Here is a 22,715-nt window from a genome sequence, read left to right on the forward strand (position 1 = left end):
CACAAAGTGCATTTTTCTGCCAGGTATGGCTTATGCCCATAATTCAGAACACTGAGGCAGGAGGCTTGTGAGTTTGAGGCCAGCCTGGGTTACACAGTGAGTTACAGACCAGCATGAGCTTGTCTCCAAAAACAAGGGAGGGAAGAAGGCAGGAAGGGAGGCTGTCTGACTTGCTGGTAGGCTAAGATGAGAAGGAATTGCTGGAATGAGGGAGCACAGCAGCAGTTGGGGCCACCTCAGTGTACGGCTTGTCTCTCAGCCACGGTTGCAGGTCACCTGGCCAGAGCACTGCTGTAGTTACCTGGGCTCCTCCCCATGGTGGTTGTGGGTATTGACTAGCAGAGCCTGGGAAATGGGATCTATTGAGGACCTGGGCTAATGAATGCTTGGATCTGGCTTGGCATCTAACTGCTGGCTACTGCAGGGCTACTTGAAGCCAAGTTCTTCGGCGTTAGAAGTTCCATGTCCATGGAGGGCAGAGAGCAGATCACTCAGGGTCAGTTGGGTTGCTCAGCCTTCTGTGCCAGGTCACTCACTGCAAAGCAGATCTGGAGAATGGATGCTCCAGACTGAGTCTGGCTGCAACAGAGAGCTTTTTAGAGCTGAAGACACACTGGCTCTGACTGAGAGGCTTGCATAGAGTCCCAGCCAGTAGGCAGAAGACCCTTATCAAGGGATGTTGTGAAATGTAGGATCTGGGGACAGAAATGATTCTGTTGCCTTCACAAGGAGGACAGGCTTGGATCCCCTGTTGGGGCCAGAGCAGTGCCTTCAAGATCTGCTTGTACTAGAATTCTCCCCTTGCCAGGGTGTCACAGAAGAGTGAGGATAGAACAGAACAGACAGCCCTAGATGTGAAAGTTCCCAGGTTTACTCTGAATATCTCTGTAAGAAGCTGCTGGTCTCCAAGGAAGGGGACTACAGACTTCGTACCGGGGTGCCGGGGTGTTAGGGCAAGATTTCTCAAGGACCATCAGGGGCGTGTACAGATGAAACAAAATAGCTATGGGAAAGATGCCATGAAAGATGCAGGGCCCGGAGAAAATGCCTCAGAGCCAAGGCGCTGTTCTTAGCTCACCCCAGGCTCAGGGCAGGGTCAAGACACTAAAAATTGTGGCTGCTTCTTTACTGTCACGTCTTTCATCACTGGAGAATGAAGATGAAATGGCCCAGAGTGTCTTAGGTTGTCTCCTGGTGAGGGGCTGAGGGAACCGGAAGGGTGGGAGAAAGCACTGGTGTCTGTATCTCTCAGGGTGTGCTGACTCCTAGCGTGAGTGTAGTTGAAGACACACATGCAGACACACATGCCCAGGAGATGAAGCAGCCCTGAGGTCAATGCCTCTGGGCCATGACAGTTGGCATGTCTGCCCCATTGATATTACAGATACCTTTTCAGCATGAGGGTGTTGGATACAGAGCCATTGATGCCCAGCTTTCTTTCATGATCCTGGGGATTGAACCTAGGGCTTTGTGCATGCTGCTAGGCATGTGTTCCACCACTAATTATATCCTTAGCCCGCTGTTTGCTTTTTCGCTCGTGCGCATGCCCGTGTGCATGTGCGAGTGAGTGTGTGTATACCCTGAACTTGCCAATTCAGGTAGGTTGGCTGGTCAGTGAGCCCCAGGGACCCTCGTGTCTCTGCCTCCTGGCTCTGGGGATTGGACTCCATCTTCAAGTTCATGTGGCAAACATTTTCCTGGCTCAGCATCTCACCACCCACTCCTTTTACGTTTTGAGACAGGGTTCTCACTTATTTGCTCAGTCTGCCTTGAACTTACTCTGTAGCCTAGGCTGGCCTCAGTCTCCCGAATGCTTGCATGCTGTCATTCTGTCTTTTGTTTTTGTTTGTGATTGTCATCAATATTTTCCTGAAGTTCCTCATGGTGTCCCTTCCTGCATGTTGCCTTCTGTTGAGTGGTCACAGCCTCCCTTTGTACCTGATGTATATACCTGTGCTGACATGCCCTGTTCCTCACTGTGAGGCCTGCATAGGCAGAGCTAGAGTGGACCACCGCAGCTTCCTGTCATCCTGCTTCCTTCCTCAGGATAAATTCAGAGATAGAATCCCTGGACCAAGAGGTAAGACATCCATGAATCCCAGCTCTGAACTTTCAGACCTGAGCTGTGCCCACTCATGCTCCATGGAAGGTGCGTTTTGAGTCTCACAGTGAGGGGTCGGGACTGTGTAGCAGGGACAGCAGTCTCATCAGTGGAGAGCTGATGCATAGCAAGTTCTAAGTTCCAAGTTCAAAGCTTTAGGCGTTCACCTCCTTGATGTTTCCTGGAAGGTGGAAGAATCCAGGAACACTGTGAGTGTCATCCATGTCTTTGGGGGTACCAGAGATTGGGCACTGAGGTCCATAGCCCATGAAAGGGCCCTGTTGAGGTTGTCATATCGGACATAAAGTGTGCTTTGTATATATGTGTTTGGGGGCTACTGGGTGGCTTTCTGGACTGGAAGTAGCATAGCTTTGGAAAGTGGTTCTTTCTGGCCTGACCCACCCAACCCGGAGTGCCTTGTAGGCCCCAATGTCATGGACATAACTTAGAACTTTATAGAAATCATGTTAATGGAAAAGTAAAAAGGAGTGTAATTAACTTTATTGATAAGTTTAACTAAGTACACCTAAAATACTATCTTTTGAAGCCAGGATGGTGGTGATGGTGGTGGCGCACGCCTTTAATCCCAGCATTCGGGAGGCGGAGGCAGGCGGATCTCTGAGTTCAAGACCAGCTGTATCTACAGAGCGAGTTCCAGGACAGCCAGGGCCACACAACACAGTGGAACCCATTCTTGAACTGCCCCCTCCCCTTTAATGTTACTCTTTGAACGTATAATCAGTTAAAAATTAGGTTATTTATGGTATAAGACTTTTGAAGATTTATTTACTTATTATTTTATCGGGTTTTTTTTTTTTTTGAAACAGAATTTCTCTGTGTAACCCTGGCTGTCCTGGGACTCACTCTATACCAGGCTGGCCTGAACTCAGGAATCCGTCTGCCTTTCCCTGCCTCTGCCTCCTTAGTGCTGGGATTAAAGGTGTGTACCACCATGCCTGGCTTGAAGATTTATTTCTGTTTTTCATGTTTGTCTGTATATGTGTATGTATGTATATGCTTGGTATATTGTAACTATAACTCTTTCTGCCAGCCAGCTGAGTTCTGCCGCCATGTTAGGGCCCCCAAATAACACACAGTCTTATATTAGTTACAATGCTGCTGGCCAATGACTAGGATTTCTTATTTGCTAGCTCTGTCTTAAGTATCAACCATAACCATTAATCTATATATTTTATAAAGACTTATCGAGGATGCCAGCGGCATGCGTCCTCTCTTTCCAGGATCACATGGCCACTCTCCCCTTTCCTACATTTCCCAGAATCCTCCTTCTCTTCTAGTCCCTCCTAACTTGCTTCCCTATTGGCCAACAGGGCTTTATTTATCAACCAGTAGGACAAGTATATACACAGAAGGACCTCCCCCATCAGTATATACACACATAACTGGATGTTATAGATGATATACGTCCATAACTCCCCTGGGACCGGAGCTGACAGACAGATGCTTGTGAGCCAACGTGTGGTGCTGGAGACCCCAGCTAGGTCATCTGCTAGAGCAACAAGTGCTCTTAACTGCTGAGCCACCTCTTCAGGCCTGGTGTGACATTTTTTACATTGGAGAGTCTTACTGGAGCTTCAGCTAGCCATAGTTGCTTGCCTCGGACTAGCCAGGCCTGCTGTCCACTTCTCTGGTACCAGGGAAGTAGCTGGGGTCACTGACTCTGAGCTGCCCCGTGGTCCCATACCCTGATGTCTGGTGAACGGCGGCACTGATGACTGGCCACGCAGATGGGCCTGTGCTTGCTTTATGGTCATGTGATGGTGCATCCCTTCAGTGGTTAGGCAAGACTCAAATGGAAATAACAGTGTCCAAAGGCTATAGAAGTAGAGATTAAGAATGTGTGGAAAGAGCCAGGGGCCCTGGGGCTTTGTAGTGTTACCCAGGCCTCCTACTATGAGTCAGAATTTACCACATGTCCGGAGGTCCTGCGGCTGTCCACACAGCCCACATGGGTGTGTAGTCAGAGGGCCAGTCCTGCAGGCTGCATCAGGCAAGTGGCCACCAGGAAGTGTTGAGTAAGACAGATGAGGTGGGGTGGGGTGGGGTGAGGAGATGAACCGAGGGGTGCTTTGGAACACCCCAGGATTCAGGCAGGTTCACACTATGCCTGTCTCTGACCCCAGGCTACTCTCTGAAGTCTGTTTGGGAACAGTGTGGTGATTTTTTTGGTTTTTGGTTCTTTTTGTTTGTTTGCTTGCTTTGTAAATGTCAAGTTCATGAGCTCGTTGCAGTGGGGACTTGCCCTCAGAGATGCCAACTGTGTGTGCTGGACACTCCTAGTACCCTACTGGCTCCATTTGCCCTCTGTCCAGATGTTCCCCTTTCTCAACTGGGTCCTCTTCTCTGCACCTGTCCCTTTGTCCCACCCTGGTCTTACTATGTGGCCCGAGCCTTTTCTCTGCCACTCCTAACTTTGAGTGGTCAACTACAACTCTCAGGGGAGCTGGGTGATTCTTGGGGTCCACAGGGTATGACAGGTTATAGAGAAGACTGTGGGTGATCATAGCACTCCCTGGGGCTCTGAGGTCAAGCCTGTGGCCATATTCAGGGTAGGTTTGTATACCCAGTGGGTACCAGCTCAGCTCCTGGCTGAAACTGTCTGGGTAGGACGGAGGCTTCTTTCCTTAGACTTGTGTAGGCTGTTGTCTGGGCCTCCTCATTTGGCTCTAGACAGATAATCCGCTGCACATGGCAGTGGGCACTGGCACCTAGTGCTCTTAGGACATGGCTTCACCCTCACAGGGCACCTAAACCCGGAGAAATCATACTAACTGCAGTCGCAGATCTGGTGCTTTGTTTTGTTTTTGTTTTTTCGTTTTTGCTGGTTTTACCTGTGTGTGTCATTGTCGTATTTGGGGACATAGTAGTGCCAGGCTTTTCTTGGAAGCACTGATGTTAACACCACTTGTGTATTAGTGAAGTCTGAACAAATGACTTATACAAAGGCTATAGACAGTGCTTGTCCCCAGCATACAGTGACCTCACAAGGAGCTGAGCCCCAAATACTCAGACTGTCCACTCCTAGGGAGATGGTGAGCTTTGTGGTGGGTGAAGCATGTATCTGAAGGCAACAGCAATGGCATCTACGTCCTGCTGAGCCACACTCCTCCTGCCAGGGGAGACTTGCTGGTCTTGGAGACCTTGCTGGATACCACTAGCACTTTCCTTGTGCCTAGGGGCATCTCTTATGTGGGTGAGTGGTGAGCCGCTCCGTTAGCCACCACCTATGGTACATTTCTCATCTGGAGCTTGACGTCCTGTGGCTCAGTCTGGTCTGGGGGGAAGGAGTAGGCCCTGTGAAGTCTGTGTGGGTGTGATGGTGTCCCCACTAGTGCATGAGGGGATGTCTTCTAATCCCATCACCAGGACTGGCAGTTCTGCTTGCTAGGCAGGGGTGGCAGGTCTGGAAGCTATTTTGGCTGCCCCTTCCTGGGCCTGTGGCCACATGGCATGTTTACACACTGCTCCTCTAGACTGCACGAGGGAGTGTGATCTGCCTGCTGCTTGCTCTGAAGAAGTAGCAAATGTCTGGTCACTTTGTCTCCATCTCCGGTTTGTTATCCTATAATGGCTCAGGTAAGGGTCCTGGAAGGGGCACTGCATTGGCTATGCCCTTGTTGCTAGTTTGGGTGTCTACTAGTCAGGTGGCAGGCAGTGTGGTCTACTTGTAGGAGTGTGTTATGTGTCTGGTATCTGGGAGGTAAAGTCCCTTAGTGTTCTTGTCTTCATTCCCAGTCAATATCCTTGTTCTCAGGCCTGTCTTCTTGGGCCAGTAAGAGTGGTTCCAGTACAGTTACACAGTGACTTGTATGAAAGGCCCTCTACAGTTCTACAGAGGGGATACCAGCTGTGGACCTTACATGTCCCACTGAGCCATAAGCCTGTTTGCAGGGTGGGTTTTGCGGTCTCCTTAAGTTCTGTTGTCCTGATGGCCTGACAAGGCCTCTGCACACAGTTGAAGCGGCAGTGTCGGGCCTTGTCAGGAAAGGCAGTACTCCAGGGGTGAGGGACATACAGGGCAAAAACAGAGCAGAATATCAAAGGAAAACACACCCTGCACACAGGCTGCAGAGGTCTGCTGATGGACTTGGGTTCAGATGCTCATCTGTGTTTCTGCTGTCCTTGCTGTTGGCTGTGGATCTGGCAGGAAGCCCTTGTCATTTCACCACTGCCAGGGTCACGCCCGGGACCCCGACCCATGGGAGCTGTGTTTGGCACACACGTGCCCCAAAGGTCCTTTGAGCACTTGGGTTATCACTGGGGGGGGTTTCCAGATACTATCCTGAGGACTCTGCCCTGTGCATGTGTCTTACATATAAGTGATCCTCGCACACTGGCATCTACCTCGCCCTGTGCTGCCCTCCCCTGCCCCACCCCGCCCCGCCCCACCCTGCCCCAAGCCCAACACTTACCTAATCCTTGCTGTCCTGACTCCTGGCCACCAGCTCAGTTCCTGTCGTGACTCTGCCCATCTGTCAGGGCCATAATGGCTCTGAGGCCTGGCTGTGTTTCGGTTTTCTTCGTTTAGTCCTTGCCCATGGACCTAACTCCTGTTTTCCTTTGGAGAACAGCTGACCTGAGCTTGTTTTCACTAAGGTCTTAGTTGGGCTCTCTAGATGTAGAAACTAATTTCCATTCGGTTGTCATGGGCACTGGCTGAGGAAATGCCTAGGGCCAGCCAGTCCTCTGACCTTGTGTGTTAGCAAAATGTGTGTGTGTGTGTGTGTGTGTGTGTGTGTGTGTGTGTGTGTATTGTGTATGTATGTGTGTTGGGGGTGTCACTGTGTGACTTTCTAAGCTTGGGTCCAACCAGTGCCCCTGGGTGCTCCTTGGGGCTTCCATGTGCAGAGTGGTGGAGAAGAGAAAGGGTGCTTAGCTTCAGGGACATTGTTTGGAAGGTGGGGAGAGTGGGGGAGGTGCCTACCATGTCTGTCATCTGTGGTGCTTACCAGCCCTTTCCTGTTCTCTGCCCTTGCCGTCCTGTTTTGGGTAACCATCACCTTGGGAGCTAACCCTGAGGACATCTGGTTTTGCTTCTCTGTGTCTAGGCACAAAAGGGACATGGTGGAATTGGGTACAATCCAGTACTTTGGGCTTTGGGGTACTGGGTCAAGTACAAGCTTTAGGCCATTACCTCAGGCTGCCTGCGGGCCATGAACTGTTATCTCTAGCTCTCTGAGAGACCACTGTCTTCTCTCAGCCCTTGTGTCTCCTCTTGGGGTCTGGGCTCACGGAATAGCTCATGGCAGTGCTTGAGGACTGAGATGCTGTAGAGTCTGCTGAGCCAGTCTGTGTCTTGAGCTGTTCTTGGGTGTCAGCTCTTAGAGGCAGTTCCAGATAAAGGCTAGACCCAGGACCCTCCAGACTGCTTGGAGGTTTCGTGAGGTGGTGATGGCAGTGTGCAGCGTGGGTGTAGGGCTGCTCGTCCCCTTCAGGTCTCGTGCCATGTGGTGGCCTTTTGGCTGGAGGGGTTAGGAGGGATCCTAGGCCATGTGCTGATGGCTGAGACCCTTCTTGGGACTCCACGCAGCACTTGGTTGCTGCCTCCTGAAGGTTATGGGATATAGGAGAGAACTAGAAAGGCTGGAAGCTGGCTAGCAGAGGGCTGAGGCCCTGAGCTTGGAACCCTGAAATTTCCGTGGTGCTGGGCTAGGGGCCCTGAAGTCTCTGCTATCCCCTGTGGTGGACTCCTGATGTTTTCTTTCTTCTCTTTACAGGGAGCGTCTGCAGCATCTGGGTGAGAGGACCCCTGTTTGTGTGTACATGAGGGATGAGGTAGGTGTTGGCCACCCGACTGCTCTCCTACACCAGCAGCCCAGCCCACTTTCCAGCCTGGAAATCTCACTGACTTGAGTCTTCAAAGCCGCGGCAGGAGCAACAGCCCCTGAAAGCATGGAGTGTTCTGTGGAAAAAAGCGGAACAGCCGGCTCCACTGGAAGCCGACCACGGCCGCCTAGGCTGCTCCCGAAACCTCCCTCAGTGCCCTGTTTGTTTTTTCAGCTTCTCTCAAAGCCGGGGAGTCACAAAAGTGGTTTCATTTTAGTAAATATTTGCTTTGCTCCGTGTTTTGATCTTTTTCAAACCCAAGTGCAGCGTGGTGCAGGCAAAGCTGGCAGTGAGGCCGTGCCGGCCCGCCAGCCCCGCCTGCCACCTTGAGGACCCCTCCTAGCCCTGGGTCCCCTGACCTCACAGGGGCTTTTTGTTTCTTCCCTGGCCCAGTGCCTTGTCCTGGCTTAGGCAGAGGCGTGCAGTCTCTTCGGGTCCTCAGGAAGGCCCTGGGGTGGGACAGGACTTTTCTCTGTTATCCCCGCTTGAGATGCTTCAACCCAGGGCTGTGTGGGGTGTAGGAGGCTGCTCTGACCACATTCTTCCTGTGGAGAGATGGCCACAGGACCCCTGCTTGGCCTGATCACCCTGCTTGGCCTCATACTCTGGGTCTCTCGGATAGCTCCTCAGAGGGCCAGCATTGGTTTAGTGGGTGTGGCCTGTCTTGCCTGAGCCCTTCCTGCCTTGAGCTGAGTTGTCAGAAGTGACCTGGGAGAGGGGAGGACCTAGACAGCCTGGGCAGTGTTTCTAAGTAGCTGAGGCTGGAGATAGTAGAGCAGTTGCCACAGTCACTCTGGTGTGCAGAGAGGGATCTGTCACCCAGGCCAGGCCAGGCCAGAAGAGCACGAGGCCATGCATGCTGACTTGGGGCTCTTACAGCTCAAAGAGTTTTGAAGAGTGGTGCCACCACCTTGCCTTCAGTCTACCAGACAGGGTGGACTCTCTGTGGCCTGGTTGACACCTGTGTGGTACTAAGAAGAACCTGATGCAGGGACCTATCTGTCTAGAGCCTCCAGACTCAAGTTGCCTGCTGTCTCTTGCCTATTGTTGTAGAGGGCCATGAGGTTGACTGGCATGTGGTGGCCTGGGGCTATGACAGGTCTAAGTGTTTAGAAAGATACTAGGGAGGCCCATGGAGATAGATGCTGGCCAGTGATGGTTCTGGAGCCTGGAGCCTGGAGCCTGGAGCCTGGAGCCTGGAGCTCAGGGAGTCATTGGGAGTCTGGGGCTTGCAATCTGCTCTGATCCCCAAGAAGCCCTCTGTGAGCCTTCAGTCTCCTGTCACTAAGCAGAGTGAGGGCTGAGCACAGGATTCTGGGTAGCTGAGTCTGCCCTCTCTAGACATGGTGGGCTTAGTGCACAGCTGAGGTCAGGCCAGGTCAGGAGACAGATGGCTAGAGGGTCCTCATTAGCTGCAGAGCAGTTGCATACTTGCTGTCACACAACATGGGGACTCTCGGGGATAGCTGAGGGGTGTGGATGGGGGGATTTTATCAACCAGGGCTGGGTAGGTAGAAGGAGTTGTTCCAGGCTTGAGGATCCAGGCAGGGGCCCATGTGTCCTTTGTTTTTCTGCAGGTGACTGGTAGAACTGCCTTGCAGAATACAACGCTTCAGTCACTGGGCCTAACAGGCGGTAGTGCCACCATCAGGTAGGGGCATCAGAGACTCTAGGCTTGGAGATTTGTTTAGTAAAAGAAAGGGAGCCAGGTGTGACTCATGCCTATAATCCCAGCACTTCAGAGACTGAGGTGGAGAACCTGGGGGAGGAGGAATATGGAAAAACTGGGGAGAAACTGTGCCTGGGATTAGGAATGTGGGTAATGTGGCACTCTTGGTGATTGGTGACCATAGCTGCCTTCAGGGACAACTCCTTCCAGCCATTTTCTTTTTTCTCCTCTGTAGAGAGAAGTGGATTTCACAAGGGACCCTGGAGGAGGGAAGGGCCACTCACTCTGTGGTATCACACTCACTGTTTTGCTCCCCCAGGTTTGTCATAAAGCAGTGTGACACCGTGGGCAAACAGGAGCCCATTGCAGTCAGGAGCAAGGCCCCAGGAAGTCCAATCTCCTCCATGTCAGCTGACCAGGCATCTAGCAGCCCCTTGCTTCCTTTGAACTCTGGGGAGTTCAGCAGGGGAGACCTGAACCATCAGGGTGATGCAAACACCTCAGAGGCCAGCCTTGGGAGTGGCCCAAAGCCAGCAGATGCTCAGACAAAGCAAAGCACAAAGGAGTCTGCATCTGCCCCTTTCGTTCCCTTCTCTGGTGGGGGGCAGCGGCTGGGGGGCCCTTCTGGGTCCTTGAGATCTCTGACATCACATTCAGCCAAGTCTCTCAAGTCTTCCTCTGGCTCTGGAGGCCCTTCTAAGCCCAAGAAGTCAAAGCCTGGTGAGGAGCCCCAGCAGGAGCCTGAACCGGTAAGGAGTATATTGAGGCCTGGGGCTTTCTCCTGACCAAGACTGAATGCTGGCCATGCTGGCTATGGTGACCACAGTTTTTCAGGCATCTCCTGGAAACAGGACTGTCTGAGCTTCCCATTTAACATGTGGAAATATGAACTGTCCATATCATCACCAGCATGCTCATTCCAGTGGGGTGACTGAGAACAGCAGCTACCTACCTTCTTGCCTGGCTGGGAGGTTTTGATAAGGTGAAAGTGGCTTTGAGCATTGATTGTCCCATGCCAGGCATCTTTCCTGTCATCTTGTTGCTGGGCAGCAGGTTTGAGACACAGATGGAGATTGTGTTAGGTAGGAGTGAATTGTGTAAGAAAGGCAGTGAAATTGTCTGTGGGCCAGGATAATCTAGAATGTCCTGGAAGGTTTAAACAGGGACTTGAGCTTGCTGGTAGGGATGACTTTGGTATGGAAAGTACTTCTGGCTGTTGCTCATCTTAGTTGGGAGGAGAGAGCAGTTCATTCTCCTGAGCTCTCAGAAAGTGGCCTGCTCAGTGGTCCCTACTCTAACATAACCTGTGCTGTGTTACTTTTTGAATGGTGGGCTCTCTTGGGATCAAGCTCGTTACTGTGCAGTGCACCTGTTGCTGTGAGTTTACATTGCAGTGCGCCCGGCATTGCAGTGCACCTGTTGCTGTGAGTTTACATTGCAGTGCGCCCGGCATTGCAGTGCACCTGTTGCTGTGAGTTTACATTGCAGTGCGCCCGGCACTGCGGTGCACCTGTTGCTGTGTGTTTGCATTGCAGTGCGCCCGGCACTGCGGTGCACCTGTTGCTGTGAGTTTACATTGCAGTGCGCCCGGCACTGTGGTGCGCCTGTTGCTGTGTGTTTATATTGCAGTGTGCCCGGCACTGCGGTGTATCTGTTGCTGTGTGTTTACATTGCAGTGCGCCCGGCATTGCAGTGCACCTGTTGCTGTGTGTTTATATTGCAGTGCACCTGTTGCTGTGTGTTTACATTGCAGTGCACCCGGCACTGCGGTGCGCCCGGCACTGCGGTGCGCCTGTTGCTGTGTGTTTACATTGCAGTGCGCCCGGCACTGCGGTGCACCTGTTGCTGTGTGTTTACATTGCGGTGCGCCCGGCACTGCGGTGCACCTGTTGCTGTGTGTTTACATTGCGGTGCGCCCGGCACTGCGGTGCACCTGTTGCTGTGTGTTTACATTGCGGTGCGCCCGGCACTGCGGTGCACCTGTTGCTGTGTGTTTACATTGCGGTGCGCCCGGCACTGCGGTGCACCTGTTGCTGTGTGTTTACATTGCGGTGCGCCCGGCACTGCGGTGCACCTGTTGCTGTGTGTTTACATTGCGGTGCAGACCCATTTAACTAGTTTTACGGAACAGTTCTTCATCATTTTCTCCTGTTCTTGTTTTTTTGAGAACAGAGTATTACTGTGTAGTCCAGACTGGCCTTGAACAGAGATCTGCCTGATTCTTTCCCCTGAGTGCTGGAGTTAAAGGTGTGCACTACCATGCCTTGTACAGCTCTTTGTCTTGTTCTGGGTCCATATTTGAGCTGCAGCTGTCGCTGTTACCTCCACCCCATTTATCTCTGATCCTCCTTACCATGCCAGCCTGGTGGTGGGTGATTCCTGCCACCCCTCAGGGAGTGGAAGAATGTTTTATTTTAGATCACTCTTTGTGGACAGTCGATGGGCCAGGATGTGGCCTTGTGAACACCTTTTCCCGGCCTGGGGTGGCACTCCTGCCAGAGGCCACCTTCGCACCAGGGGTGGGGTGAAGGTCCAGGCCATGCCAGTGTCCTTTTCCCCTGTCTCCCCTGCACTGGCTAACAGCCCTGTCTAGTAGGAAAACATGGTGTGGGCCACTGTGGGCTGTTCTGCCCTCAAAGCTGGTGTATTTTTCTGTTTGTCTCATCTTTGGAACTCTGTAGCTTAGACAGAAACATCCTCTTGGGAAGTTGTGTGCCATGGGTGTTCCCATATGCACACATTTTTTTGCTTCAGGTATGGCATCTGCTTGTCCTTAGGCCCTCTGGGCAACTCTAGAGTACCCTCCATGAATAAAACTCACCTGAAGAGTTCCTCAGAAAATACTGAAGTTCCTGGGCTGTCAGTTCCACTCCTTCATCGGCTTGATCGTGGGAAGGAAGGGCCCCAGTCTTCCAAGCAGGATGTCATTTAGCAAGACCTGTGGTTTCTTGCCCAAGGGCTGGAGAGGGTCTTTCTCTGGCTAGCACATTGCCTGACATTAACCCTGGGCCAGGCTACGAGGTAGCCATGGCCTGGAACCTGGAGTCTTGTAGCTGGCATCTTAAAAGAAGGCAGCTGTTTGGGAAGGATGATTAAATTTACTTATTTTCCTAAAAATTTTTGAGATATTATTTTATGTTTTTGGCTTTTCATGACAGGGTTTCTCTATATAGCCCTGGATGTCTTAGAACTCGCTCTGTAGACCAAGCTGGCCTTGAACTCACAAGAGATGCACCTGCCTCTGCCTCCACAGTGCTGGAACTAAAGGCCACCTGGCCTTTATGTGGGTTCTGAGGACCTGTAATCCCATCCTCATGTTTGTTGAGTGAGTTCCGTAACCACTAAGGCATCTCCTTAGCCCTTTTGTTTTTTTCTTTCTTCCTTCCTTCCTTTTTTTTTTTTTTTTTTTTTTTTTTTTTTTTTTTTTTTTTTAGATAGCTCTTGATCATGTAGCTAGGATGAGCTTGATCTTGTGACCTTCCTATTTCATCTGTCCAAGTGCCACCAGGCCTGGCTTGGAGAGAGGTTTGATTGGACACAAGTTTCCTGCCTGGGATATCATTATTAGGCAGCTTCCTGGTCCTCAGACCCAGACTCTGAAAGCAGTCTGGGACTCATGTTGTCACTTGTTTCACTCTAAAGTGACATGGGTGTAGGTGGTGTCCCTACCTGCACAACTCTACTTTCTTCTGCCCTGTTCCTCGTGGCCCTGCTCTTACGATGCTCACATTCCCCTTGGTGGTGAGGCACTGGTGGGTTGCTGTCACTACTGTTAATAGTGTTTGGAGACAGGACATCCCGTGAAGTGGACAGTCTGACTGGGCACATCCCCATTGTGCAGGCCCATGGCTTACATTCAGATTTGCTGTGGGTTTGGACACAGATATAATGACAGAGGCCACCATTTGGGAGAATGTCTGCTGGGGTCCTTTCACTGCCTAGTGTACCCTCTGTGCTTTGCCTCTTTATCCGTCTCTCTCCCCTAGTTTGGCCTCCTCCAGCATCCTCTATGTTTTTTTTGGGGGGGCAGGGGGTTCCCATCCTGTGATTGACGGATGTACGTATACTCTGTGGTTTGATCCTCCTCATTGCTCATCGCCCTCCCACCCACCACACTTGGAGATCCTATACTGCTGGGCATGCTGATAACATCTTCATACCAGCCTGCAGTCTTACAGCTCCTCAGTGCCTTGGGCTGTTGGCTACATCGGACAGTTGCCAATGAGATGGGTGGTGGTGGTGGTGAAAATGTAAGTGTGTGTGTGTGTGAGTGAATGTGTGAGTGTGTATGTGTGAGTGTGTATATGAATGTGTGTGCATGAGTGTGAGTATGTGTTAAAGCAGCTGTATTTTAATTTTAATTGTGTATGTATGTGTTTGTGTATGTGCATGAGGCCAGAAGAGGACATTGGATCCTCTGGAGCTGGAGTTGTAGGCTGTTGTAAGCTGCTAAGAATCAAACTTCGGTTGTCTGCAAGAGCAGTAAGCACTCTTAACTGCTGAGTGCTTGGAGTGTGTTTCCTTTTTTTTTATGTTTTTTTAAGACAGCTTTTGTTTTTTAAGATTTTATTTATTTATTATGTATACAACATTCTGCTTCCATGTATATCTGCACACCAGAAGAGGGCACCAGATCTCATTACAGATGGTTGTGAGCCACCATGTGGTTGCTGGGAATTGAACTCAGGTCCTCTGGAAGAGCAGTCAGTGCTCTTAACCTCTGAGCCATCTCTCCAGCCCCTGGAGTGTGTTTCCTAACACTCTGCCTTTGGTCATTGAGCACACCCCTCCACGTTATTGGCACCTGAGCTTTGCCTTTGTGCTGTGACGTCCTTCAGCCTCTAGTTTTCCTAACTCCATTGAGTTTCTGCTGTTTTGTGTTGTGGTAGTTGAGTCATTGTGACTGTGATGGTGGTGTCCCCTCTTGCACAGAAAGCCTAGGTAGAATCTAGCTGCTCGGGCCTGTGGAACCTTTGCTCCTGATCTTTGTACTTTCAGAGTTATCAGGTGATGTCTGTGGCTTTGATGTTCTTTGGCTCCATGGATTAATTTTTGTTCTATGTGCAGAGTATGAGAAAGAATTCTCTAGGTTTCCAATGAGTGCTTTGTTCTGACCGGTTTCCCTGTGCTGTCTTCAGCCACAGCTTCCTGCTTGCTCTGTCCCAGTGACATCCAGTCTGTGGGGCTGGTCTCCCTCCCTGCTGGTTCTAGCTGAGGCTCATCTTGGAATGGTTGCCAGAGCAAGTCTCCTCCTTGCCTCTCTTTGCCAAAAGTGACATGTCTCTTCAAGAACTTTATCCTTTCAAATAGTTTTCAGGACGTTAGCCGAGTTCCTGAGAAATTGCTGTTGGAAATTGCGTGGAGTTATGTTGAGTTTCTGTTTACTTTGGGACAATTAGTCTTCCCGCTGTTGGGTCGTGGCACCTCAGCTGTGGACCTCACTTTTTTTTTTTTATTTTTTTTCTATACAGTTGTCGTGTTCTACCCTTTAATGTAGGACTTGGACACTTGAGATTACTTTTTGTGGTATGGCAAATAGTATCAAGAATTCCTGATACACTGTCACAGATGGCCCTTTATCACTTCCAGGAAGTCTGTCTGCATTTCTTTTGGGGTCTCTGTGACTGTCTTGGGCCATCTTTTATATGTCAGACCCATCTTGTCTCTTTTAGTGTTCTTTTGTCATGGCAGGCCGTAGGGAAACATTCTATGGCTGTACTGTTAACAACCTTAAGAAAGGTTGTTAAGGCTAAGGGCATTACTCCTGAGTTTTCTAAGATCTTTCTCTTCAGATACAGGTGCCGAGATCTACAGGCAGCTTTTTTTTGTCTTTTTGTTTTTTGTAACAGGGTTTCTCTGTGTAGCCTTGGCTGTCCTGGCACTCTGTGAACCAGTTCAGGCTGGCTTTGAACTCACAGAGATTTGCCTGCCTCTGCCTCCCGAGTGCCTGGCTTGCAGGCAGCTTTTTCTGCATTGACAGTGGGTCTCTGAGTTCTGTCTTCTTCAGCCCACATATTTGAGATTCGGGATAAATTTGGGTCAAGCCATTCTTTCTTTCAGGGCCAGTTGCCAGTGATGGTTTATTTTCAGCCACATGTGAGTTTAGGTTAACTGCTTATTTCTGACCTTTGCATTTGCCAGCTTTCTTTCCCTCTCTCCCCTCTCTCTGTCCAGCCTGGGAATCAAAAAAGTATTTCATATTAACTGGGGCTGGTCCCTGTATGTGCCCTGATGTTGTGTGAGCACTTTATCCACCCCATGTATAGCCCTGTCCATCCAAGCCCATTGGTGAAGGGTTACAGGACCTTACAGAAGCTGTCTCAGTGGAATCCCATCTTCTCTTAACATTCCACCTTCTATATACTCTAGCTCTTTTCAAGACTTCAGGGCCATGTACAGTTGGAGGGCTGGACAAAGAATAATGGCTGGACTCCCAGGGGAGAGTCTTGTGACTCCCCCTCAAACAACAGCCCCTACTGCCATTGCCCCAAACCTGGACATCACTGCTCATTTTATGCCATGACTCCTGGGCTAAGACTCTGCTCCAGGATGACTGTGGTTGTGCTATACCAAGAGCAAGTAGTTGTTCCCTAACTCTGGAGGTAGTAGTTACAAGAGAGGGACATCGATCTCGGAAGGCCAGTGCTGCCTGCTGCATGCCCTGTCCATCAGTGCAGCCTGTGTCTCTCAAGGTTTGTGCATGTCACCTATGTGTTGTGGGTAGCCCTGAACATACTTGCACGACATCATGGCCTGGCCTCTTCAGGTCCTACGTCTGGAGGGCCCCTGGCCTTTGGCTGACTTGTCCTGGCTGTCCCTGCCCTGGGCTCTGTCTAGTTGCATTCTCTCAGCATATGCAGAGAGTCATTGCTAGGCTGCTTAAGCCTCAGCTTCCTCAGCATCCTGTACAGAATGAGATGAGCAAGGCACTTGTGGACTTTGGAGGAGGTAGATAAGGCCATGGGCAGCCCTAGTGCAGGCTGGAGACCAATAGAGTCCAGTGTTGGACATGAGGAGGTGGTGAAGACAGCCAGCTGGCCCAAGGCCAGGCCAGCATGCCTGCCAGCTCAGGCAAGCCTAGCTCTAGTATCTACCCTTCTTTCCCAAATCTCCTACTGGTGTTAGGATACTGACAGTCTACTTTGTAAGTTGGGTAAGGGTGACTTTATTTGATGATTTTCTTGTCCATGGAGCTTTATTCTTATAAAAAAAAAATAAAAAACTTGCCACTTCTTGGAAAGCACTTCATCTCATGATGTGCCTTTTTTAGAGTTTGTCTTCATGGCTAACCCTTACATCCCAGTTGTTTCCACTGTGTGCTGCCAAGGTGACCAGTGTGTATTGAGGCAAGGGCCTCCCCCCACCCCCTTTTCCTGCTTGGTCCAGACTTCACCTGCTTAGCTCCTGTGCCCATTACTATGGGAGCTGTGCTGTGTGCCTTGGTCCTGGTCCTGGTTGCCATCAAACAGAGGGAAGCTCAGACCCTGTTGGGGCCTCTCACCCAGTGGCTCTAGGGACAGTTCATGACTTTGGGGCTGAGGGCATGACAGTATGTATTAGACTGGTGCTTTCAGTCCACTACTGTGGGGCTGTCACTATTGCTTAGGGACATTACTTGGGTGGCCATTGGCCAGGTCATTGCGTTGGTGCCAGCAGCCTGACTAGCTTCTGTCTAGACACTTCTGTCTGGGGCTTTCCCTCCTGCCCATCTCCATGCCTGAGAGGGAGGGGGCTGGTTCCCTGTATCTGTAGGGGTGAGTGCCCCCTTTTGTCTTCCTCTTTATTGCCTTGTTTCTCTGTTTGCTCATGGCGGCCCTGAACCCAAAACTGTCTTTGTGGAGTAATTTGCCCTAGAATGGAGAGGATGGTGACACCACCTGCCTTCTCCTTTAGGAGCCGTGTTACTGACCATTCAGAGCCTTGTTACTCATCATTCGGAATCTCGTTACTGACCGTTAGGAATCTTGTTACTGACCGTTAGGAATCTCGTTGCTGACCGTTAGGAATCTCGTTACTGACCATTAGGAATCTCGTTGCTGACCGTTAGGAATCTCGTTACTGACCGTTAGGAATCTCGTTGCTGACCGTTAGGAATCTCGTTGCTGACCGTTAGGAATCTCGTTGCTGACCGTTAGGAATCTCGTTACTGACCGTTAGGAATCTCGTTGCTGACCGTTAGGAATCTCGTTGCTGACCGTTAGGAATCTCGTTGCTGACCGTTAGGAATCTCGTTGCTGACCGTTAGGAATCTCGTTGCTGACCGTTAGGAATCTCGTTACTGACCGTTAGGAATCTCGTTGCTGACCATTAGGAATCTCGTTGCTGACCATTAGGAATCTCGTTGCTGACCGTTAGGAATCTTGTTACTGAATCTCGTTCCATTAGGAACCCTATGAACTTTGACTGGTATGGAGTCCCTGGGTTCAGAGTCAGATTAAAAGCAGATCCATATGGTTAGGAATAGCTGGTTCCAGGGCCGTGGCCATCTCTGTTTAAGGGGCAGGGTAGCTGTGTCTTTCTTCCGTCCTAAAGGTGGAGAAGTTTCTTGTTCCCTCCATGACAACTGAACCCCATTTCCTGTACTGTGTAGTGGGTGCAGCAGTTGGAAGCAGCTGTCTTGGTCAGTTTGCCAGACAGGCAGTCACTGTCCCTGTGTCAGGATCCCAGCACAGCCCCAAGCACTGAGCGCAGGGACCCCAGCCAGCAAGGGTTGTTCCGTGGAGGGTGCTTGTGCTCTGCCTGTGCTCCTCCAGCCTTTGATCTGGGAGCCTGGGCAGCTGATTGATTGTGGAGCGTCCCCCCCTCCGTGTCCCCCCCCCTGCCTTGCGCTTCTTGTCACCAACAGCCCCACACCCAGAGGGCTGGCTGGCCACATGCATCTGCTTTGTGTCCCTACTCAGTCTTGGGGGGAGGGGACGGGAACCAAACAGAACTTTTTTGGGGAACTTCAAAGGTACACTTTAGTAACCAAAAAGAGTTTCCAAGTTTCCCATTAATGTTTTGCCTGTGTGTGGTTTTTGGATTTAAATAAAGACTCAGAAGAAAGAGACAGGATAAAATACAGGCAGGTCCTCGCTGAGGCCCGGGATGGTTCACAGAGCCTGGCGGTTCCTGCCTTTGATGTCAGACATTAATTATTAGAAGGTAGTTTTACTGGCGATCAGAACCGGGCTCTGGGAGAGGCTGGGGCTGCCCGGCGCCCCCTGGCCATGTCCTTTGAAGTCCCTCCACAGCCCAGGAGGCCGCCCTGTAGCTCTCGATCACTTGCAGGCTGATCAGAGCACACACACCCCGATGCCTGCGGCCTCCCCAGCAGCTGGCACAGGGGCCAACCCTGATCAAAGGCCCTAGGTCCTCCTGGGCAGGACTGGCTGCCCTTGGCTTGCCTGCCCTTCCCCCTTTGGGGGGTTTCCTTCGAGTCTGCCCCACGTGCCCTGCACCCTGGGCTGGTGGCTAGTTAGTACTAATGGGGCTGGAGGAGTCTGTCGGGGCTTGGAGAGTATGAAGTGTGTTGTTGTGCCAAGGTTGGTAAGAATACCTACCTGGACCCGTGAATGTTGAGCAGGGCAGGGCAGGGTAGCAGGTGTCTGTGGATGGCTGGAGTCTGGTGCCCATGTATGGGGACTCTATGTTGCTGTTATCTGCCCTAGGGGCTCCTGTTTCTGTCATTTCCATAAGCTGGCCATGGGCCCTGCTGTGCTTGGGTGTTTATGGATAGTCCTCAGGCTGTGGGGCTAAGCTCAGTTCTTTTAAGAGCTACAGGCTAGGCCTGAATTGGAAAGTCCACTGAGGTTTGCTGGCAGATGGTTCAGAGACTTTGCAGTGGCCAGCTGAGTGTCTGGGTTTTTGTTTGTTTTGTTTTAAAGATTTTTATTTTTATTTATTTGCTTAGGAACTAAGGTCTTACTATGTAGCCTTGGCTGGGCTGGACCTTACTATGTAGACCAAGCTAGTTTCAAATTCACAGAAATCTAACTTGCCTGTACCTCCTGAGTTCTGAAATTAAAGGCACGTGCCAGCTTATTTTTATTGTCAATAATGTATATATATGCATGTCTGTGTGTGGGTATGTGTCCATGTGTGCAGTGCCCACATAAGCCAGAAGAGGATATTGGATCCCTGGAGCTGGAGCCATCCAATGGAAGTTTTGGGGACTAAACTTTGGTTCTCTGCAAGAGCATACATGAACTTAACTGCTGAGCTACCCCTGAGTAACTCTAGGGCTTACTGCTCACTGGGCAAGTGTGGTAGGGGATGGTCCAGCCGAGCAAGGACCCCTCACTTGTCCCACCTAACCTGGGCTCCCGGACTGTCTTAGGTGCATATTCCAGGGCTCAGTCCTATCTTGGATGTTTACCTTTCATTGTTATTGTTTGTTTTGTTCTTTTGTTTTACTGTGGAGCCTTGGCTGCCCTGAGACTCACTGTGTAGACCAGGCTTGCCTTGAACTCTTAGAGGTTCTTTTGCCTTTGCCTCCTGGATGCTGAGATTGAAGACGTTTGCCACCAGACCCAGCATGGAGGCTTATCTTTTCTGAGCCCCAGGAGCAGCTGCCAGCCTGTGCCAGGCCATGCCCTTGCTTCACTGATGTAGCCATTACTTTTCGGGAGGTGATAGATGCCTGTGAGGCTGGGTAACTAACATGCTCACATTCCACTGCTGAGGGTTTGCACTGTGCCTCTTCCTCCTCTTCCTCCTCCTCCTCCTCCTCCTCTTCCTTTTCCTCTTCCTCCTCCTCCTTCCTTTTCCTCTTCCTCCTCCTCCTCCTCTTCCTTTTCCTCTTCTTCCTCCTCCTCCTTCCTTTTCCTCTTCCTCCTCCTCCTCCCTCCTCATCCTCCTCCTCCTTCCTCTTCCTCCTCCTTCCTTTTCCTCTTCCTCCTCCTTCCTTTTCCTTTTCCTCTTCCTCCTCCTTCCTTTTCCTCTTCCTCCTCTTCCTCCTCCTCCTCCTCCTCTTCCTTTTCCTCTTCCTCCTCCTCCTCCTCTTCCTTTTCCTCTTCTTCCTCCTCCTCCTTCCTTTTCCTCTTCCTCCTCCTCCTCCCTCCTCTTCCTCCTCCTCCTTCCTCTTCCTCCTCCTTCCTTTTCCTCTTCCTCCTCCTCCTTCCTTTTCCTTTTCCTCCTCCTCCTCCTCCTTCCTTTTCCTCTTCCTCCTCTTCCTCCTCCTCTTCTTCCTCTTCCTCCTCCTCCTTCCTTTTCCTCCTCCTCCTCCTTCTTTCTCTTCCTCCTCTCCCGATTCTTCCTCATTGTGACTTTTTTCAAGGCAGAGTTTCTCTGTGTAACTCTGGCTGTCCTGGGCTCTGTAAACCAGGCTGGGCTTGAACTTGAGGGATTCTCCTGCCTGTGCTTCCTGCGTGCTGGGATCAAAGGCGTGCGCCACCATGCCTGGCTGTGCTGTCTTCTTTTCAAAGGCTTTGGTCATTTCTTTGAGATGGAGGCAATTCAGATCCACAGAGGGGAGGCTACGCACTTGAGAGAGGTGTATGAAAATGAAAACCTGCCTTAGGGGCGCTGTCAGTGCACAGGGGTGGAGCTTCCCCGTAGGTGTCTTGGCATCTTGGGGAAGAGCAACACCCCTCTGTGTTATCCCCAAGCCTGAGTCGGTCTGGCCTCATACTCTGGCACAGCTGCCTCCTGCTGTGCCGTCCTGGGCCTTTGATGGTGTCCATGTGCTCAGGCGCCTCCCTCCCAAGGGTGGCTGAGCCCTGTGAGTAACTCGGAGGTTTGGCCTGCATCCCTCTTGTAGTGATTCATTTAAGCTCAAAGCCTCAAGGGGAAACGCTTCACATTCCCTCTCACCAAATCCATTGTCAGCGCCGGCTTGGCTGAGGAAGAGCAAGCAAAGGAGGCAGGCGGCCGCTGTTCTAGGAGAATCTGGAAAATCTGAGATTGAGGTCATCTCTAAATAGTGTTCCCATATTTTTTTTTCATCCGTCATCATGTCCTGGAAAATCACTGTCAAAAAGGAAACTTCAGCAGGCCCATTTCTGATATGAGTAGGGTATCCTGTGGCCACCAGACCCTGTCATGACTGGCCAGGCCAGGTTATATTGAGTGCGCCTCCCAAAGGGTCTCTGTTTGGCATAGTCCTTTGCTACCTATTTCCCACTGACCCTGGGGTGACTCCAGCCTGGACATTGCTCACAGTAGTACCCACCTGCTTCTCAGGGGCTCTCTGCTATGTGCCTCCTGTGTCCTAGCTCTTAGCTACGTGGGGTCAGATGTGGTGGAGTCTGGGGATATGGGTTATGGATACTGCTGCTTCCTGTCCTGCTCAGCTCTTTATGGCTATTTCCTGTCCACCTTGCCTCTTTTCTGGTCAGTGTGCATGACCCTCACTGCTAGCCAAGCCTCAGAATCTGTTGTGCTCCTGGATTCCCTGGAATCAGAGCCTCCTGGACAGGCTTTAGTAAGGGGTCTTTGATCCCAATGTCCACCCATCACAGCCCACAGAGAGCAGGGAGGTCATCTGCCCTCTGCAGCAATACTCCCAAGCCAGCTGTGCCTCAGGCACTCAGTTTCTTCACCCGTCACATAGAAACCATGTGCCCTGTCCCTGTAGGCTTATTCTGAGGACTTGGGCCCAACACCTATGGGCTTCCTGGGAAAGGCTCTTTGGGAGGCCCTTCACATTGAGCTCCCTATCCCTTCAGTGGGCTCTGTGATGGGATGGCTTGTCCTGGGGAGTCTCCTGCCCAAGTGTCTCATTGTGACTACCAGGAGCCCTTTAACTTCCCTCCGGTCCTCTCCCAGCCCCAGCCCAATGGAACACAGCCTTTTGTATCCTCTATCACAACATAAACTGGGGTTCTAAGACATTATCTTGGATTTTAGCACCACTGTAGCAGGACAGTCCCTTTCTCTCCTTCGTGCCTCAGTGATGCTCTGGTTGTGTCACTGGCCTTGTCAGGCATTGCTCCTTTATAGCTGTCACTGTGTCACTTTGTCCTGATATCTTATCTCCAGAACATCTCCATAAGACACCTAGGGTGGGAATTGAATGTAGAACTGTCAGGGTTGGCAGGGCTGCAGTTGAGAGCCAGGCACTGGCAGAGCATCCCCAGCAAATGGGGTCAGGCATGGCTGGGGGCAGCTGTGTAGCCT

General features: G+C 51.1%; 1 protein-coding gene across 10 annotated transcripts in view; it reads left to right on the top strand.

The window, feature by feature from the left end:
• The window catches only part of Aspscr1 (ASPSCR1 tether for SLC2A4, UBX domain containing), a 40,017-nt gene that overhangs the window by 7,593 nt on the left and 9,709 nt on the right, over positions 1 to 22,715 (top strand). For 9 of the 10 annotated variants that reach the window (XR_003487095.2, XM_035448280.1, XM_027425362.2 and 6 more), the window contains exons 5-7: positions 7,840 to 7,897; positions 9,526 to 9,599; positions 9,937 to 10,366. Coding sequence is in view for 9 of the 10 variants with exons in the window: in XM_035448280.1 (XP_035304171.1) it covers positions 7,840 to 7,897; positions 9,526 to 9,599; positions 9,937 to 10,366 (562 nt within the window). In the remaining variant the exon portion in view is untranslated. Of the gene's footprint in view, positions 1 to 6,644; positions 6,719 to 7,839; positions 7,898 to 9,525; positions 9,600 to 9,936; positions 10,367 to 22,715 lie in introns of those variants that run through there. The other variant, XM_035448283.1, reaches the window with a different exon arrangement.

The sequence above is a fragment of the Cricetulus griseus genome, chromosome 7 (genome assembly GCF_003668045.3).
Source record: "Cricetulus griseus strain 17A/GY chromosome 7, alternate assembly CriGri-PICRH-1.0, whole genome shotgun sequence".
NCBI lineage: Eukaryota > Metazoa > Chordata > Mammalia > Rodentia > Cricetidae > Cricetulus > Cricetulus griseus.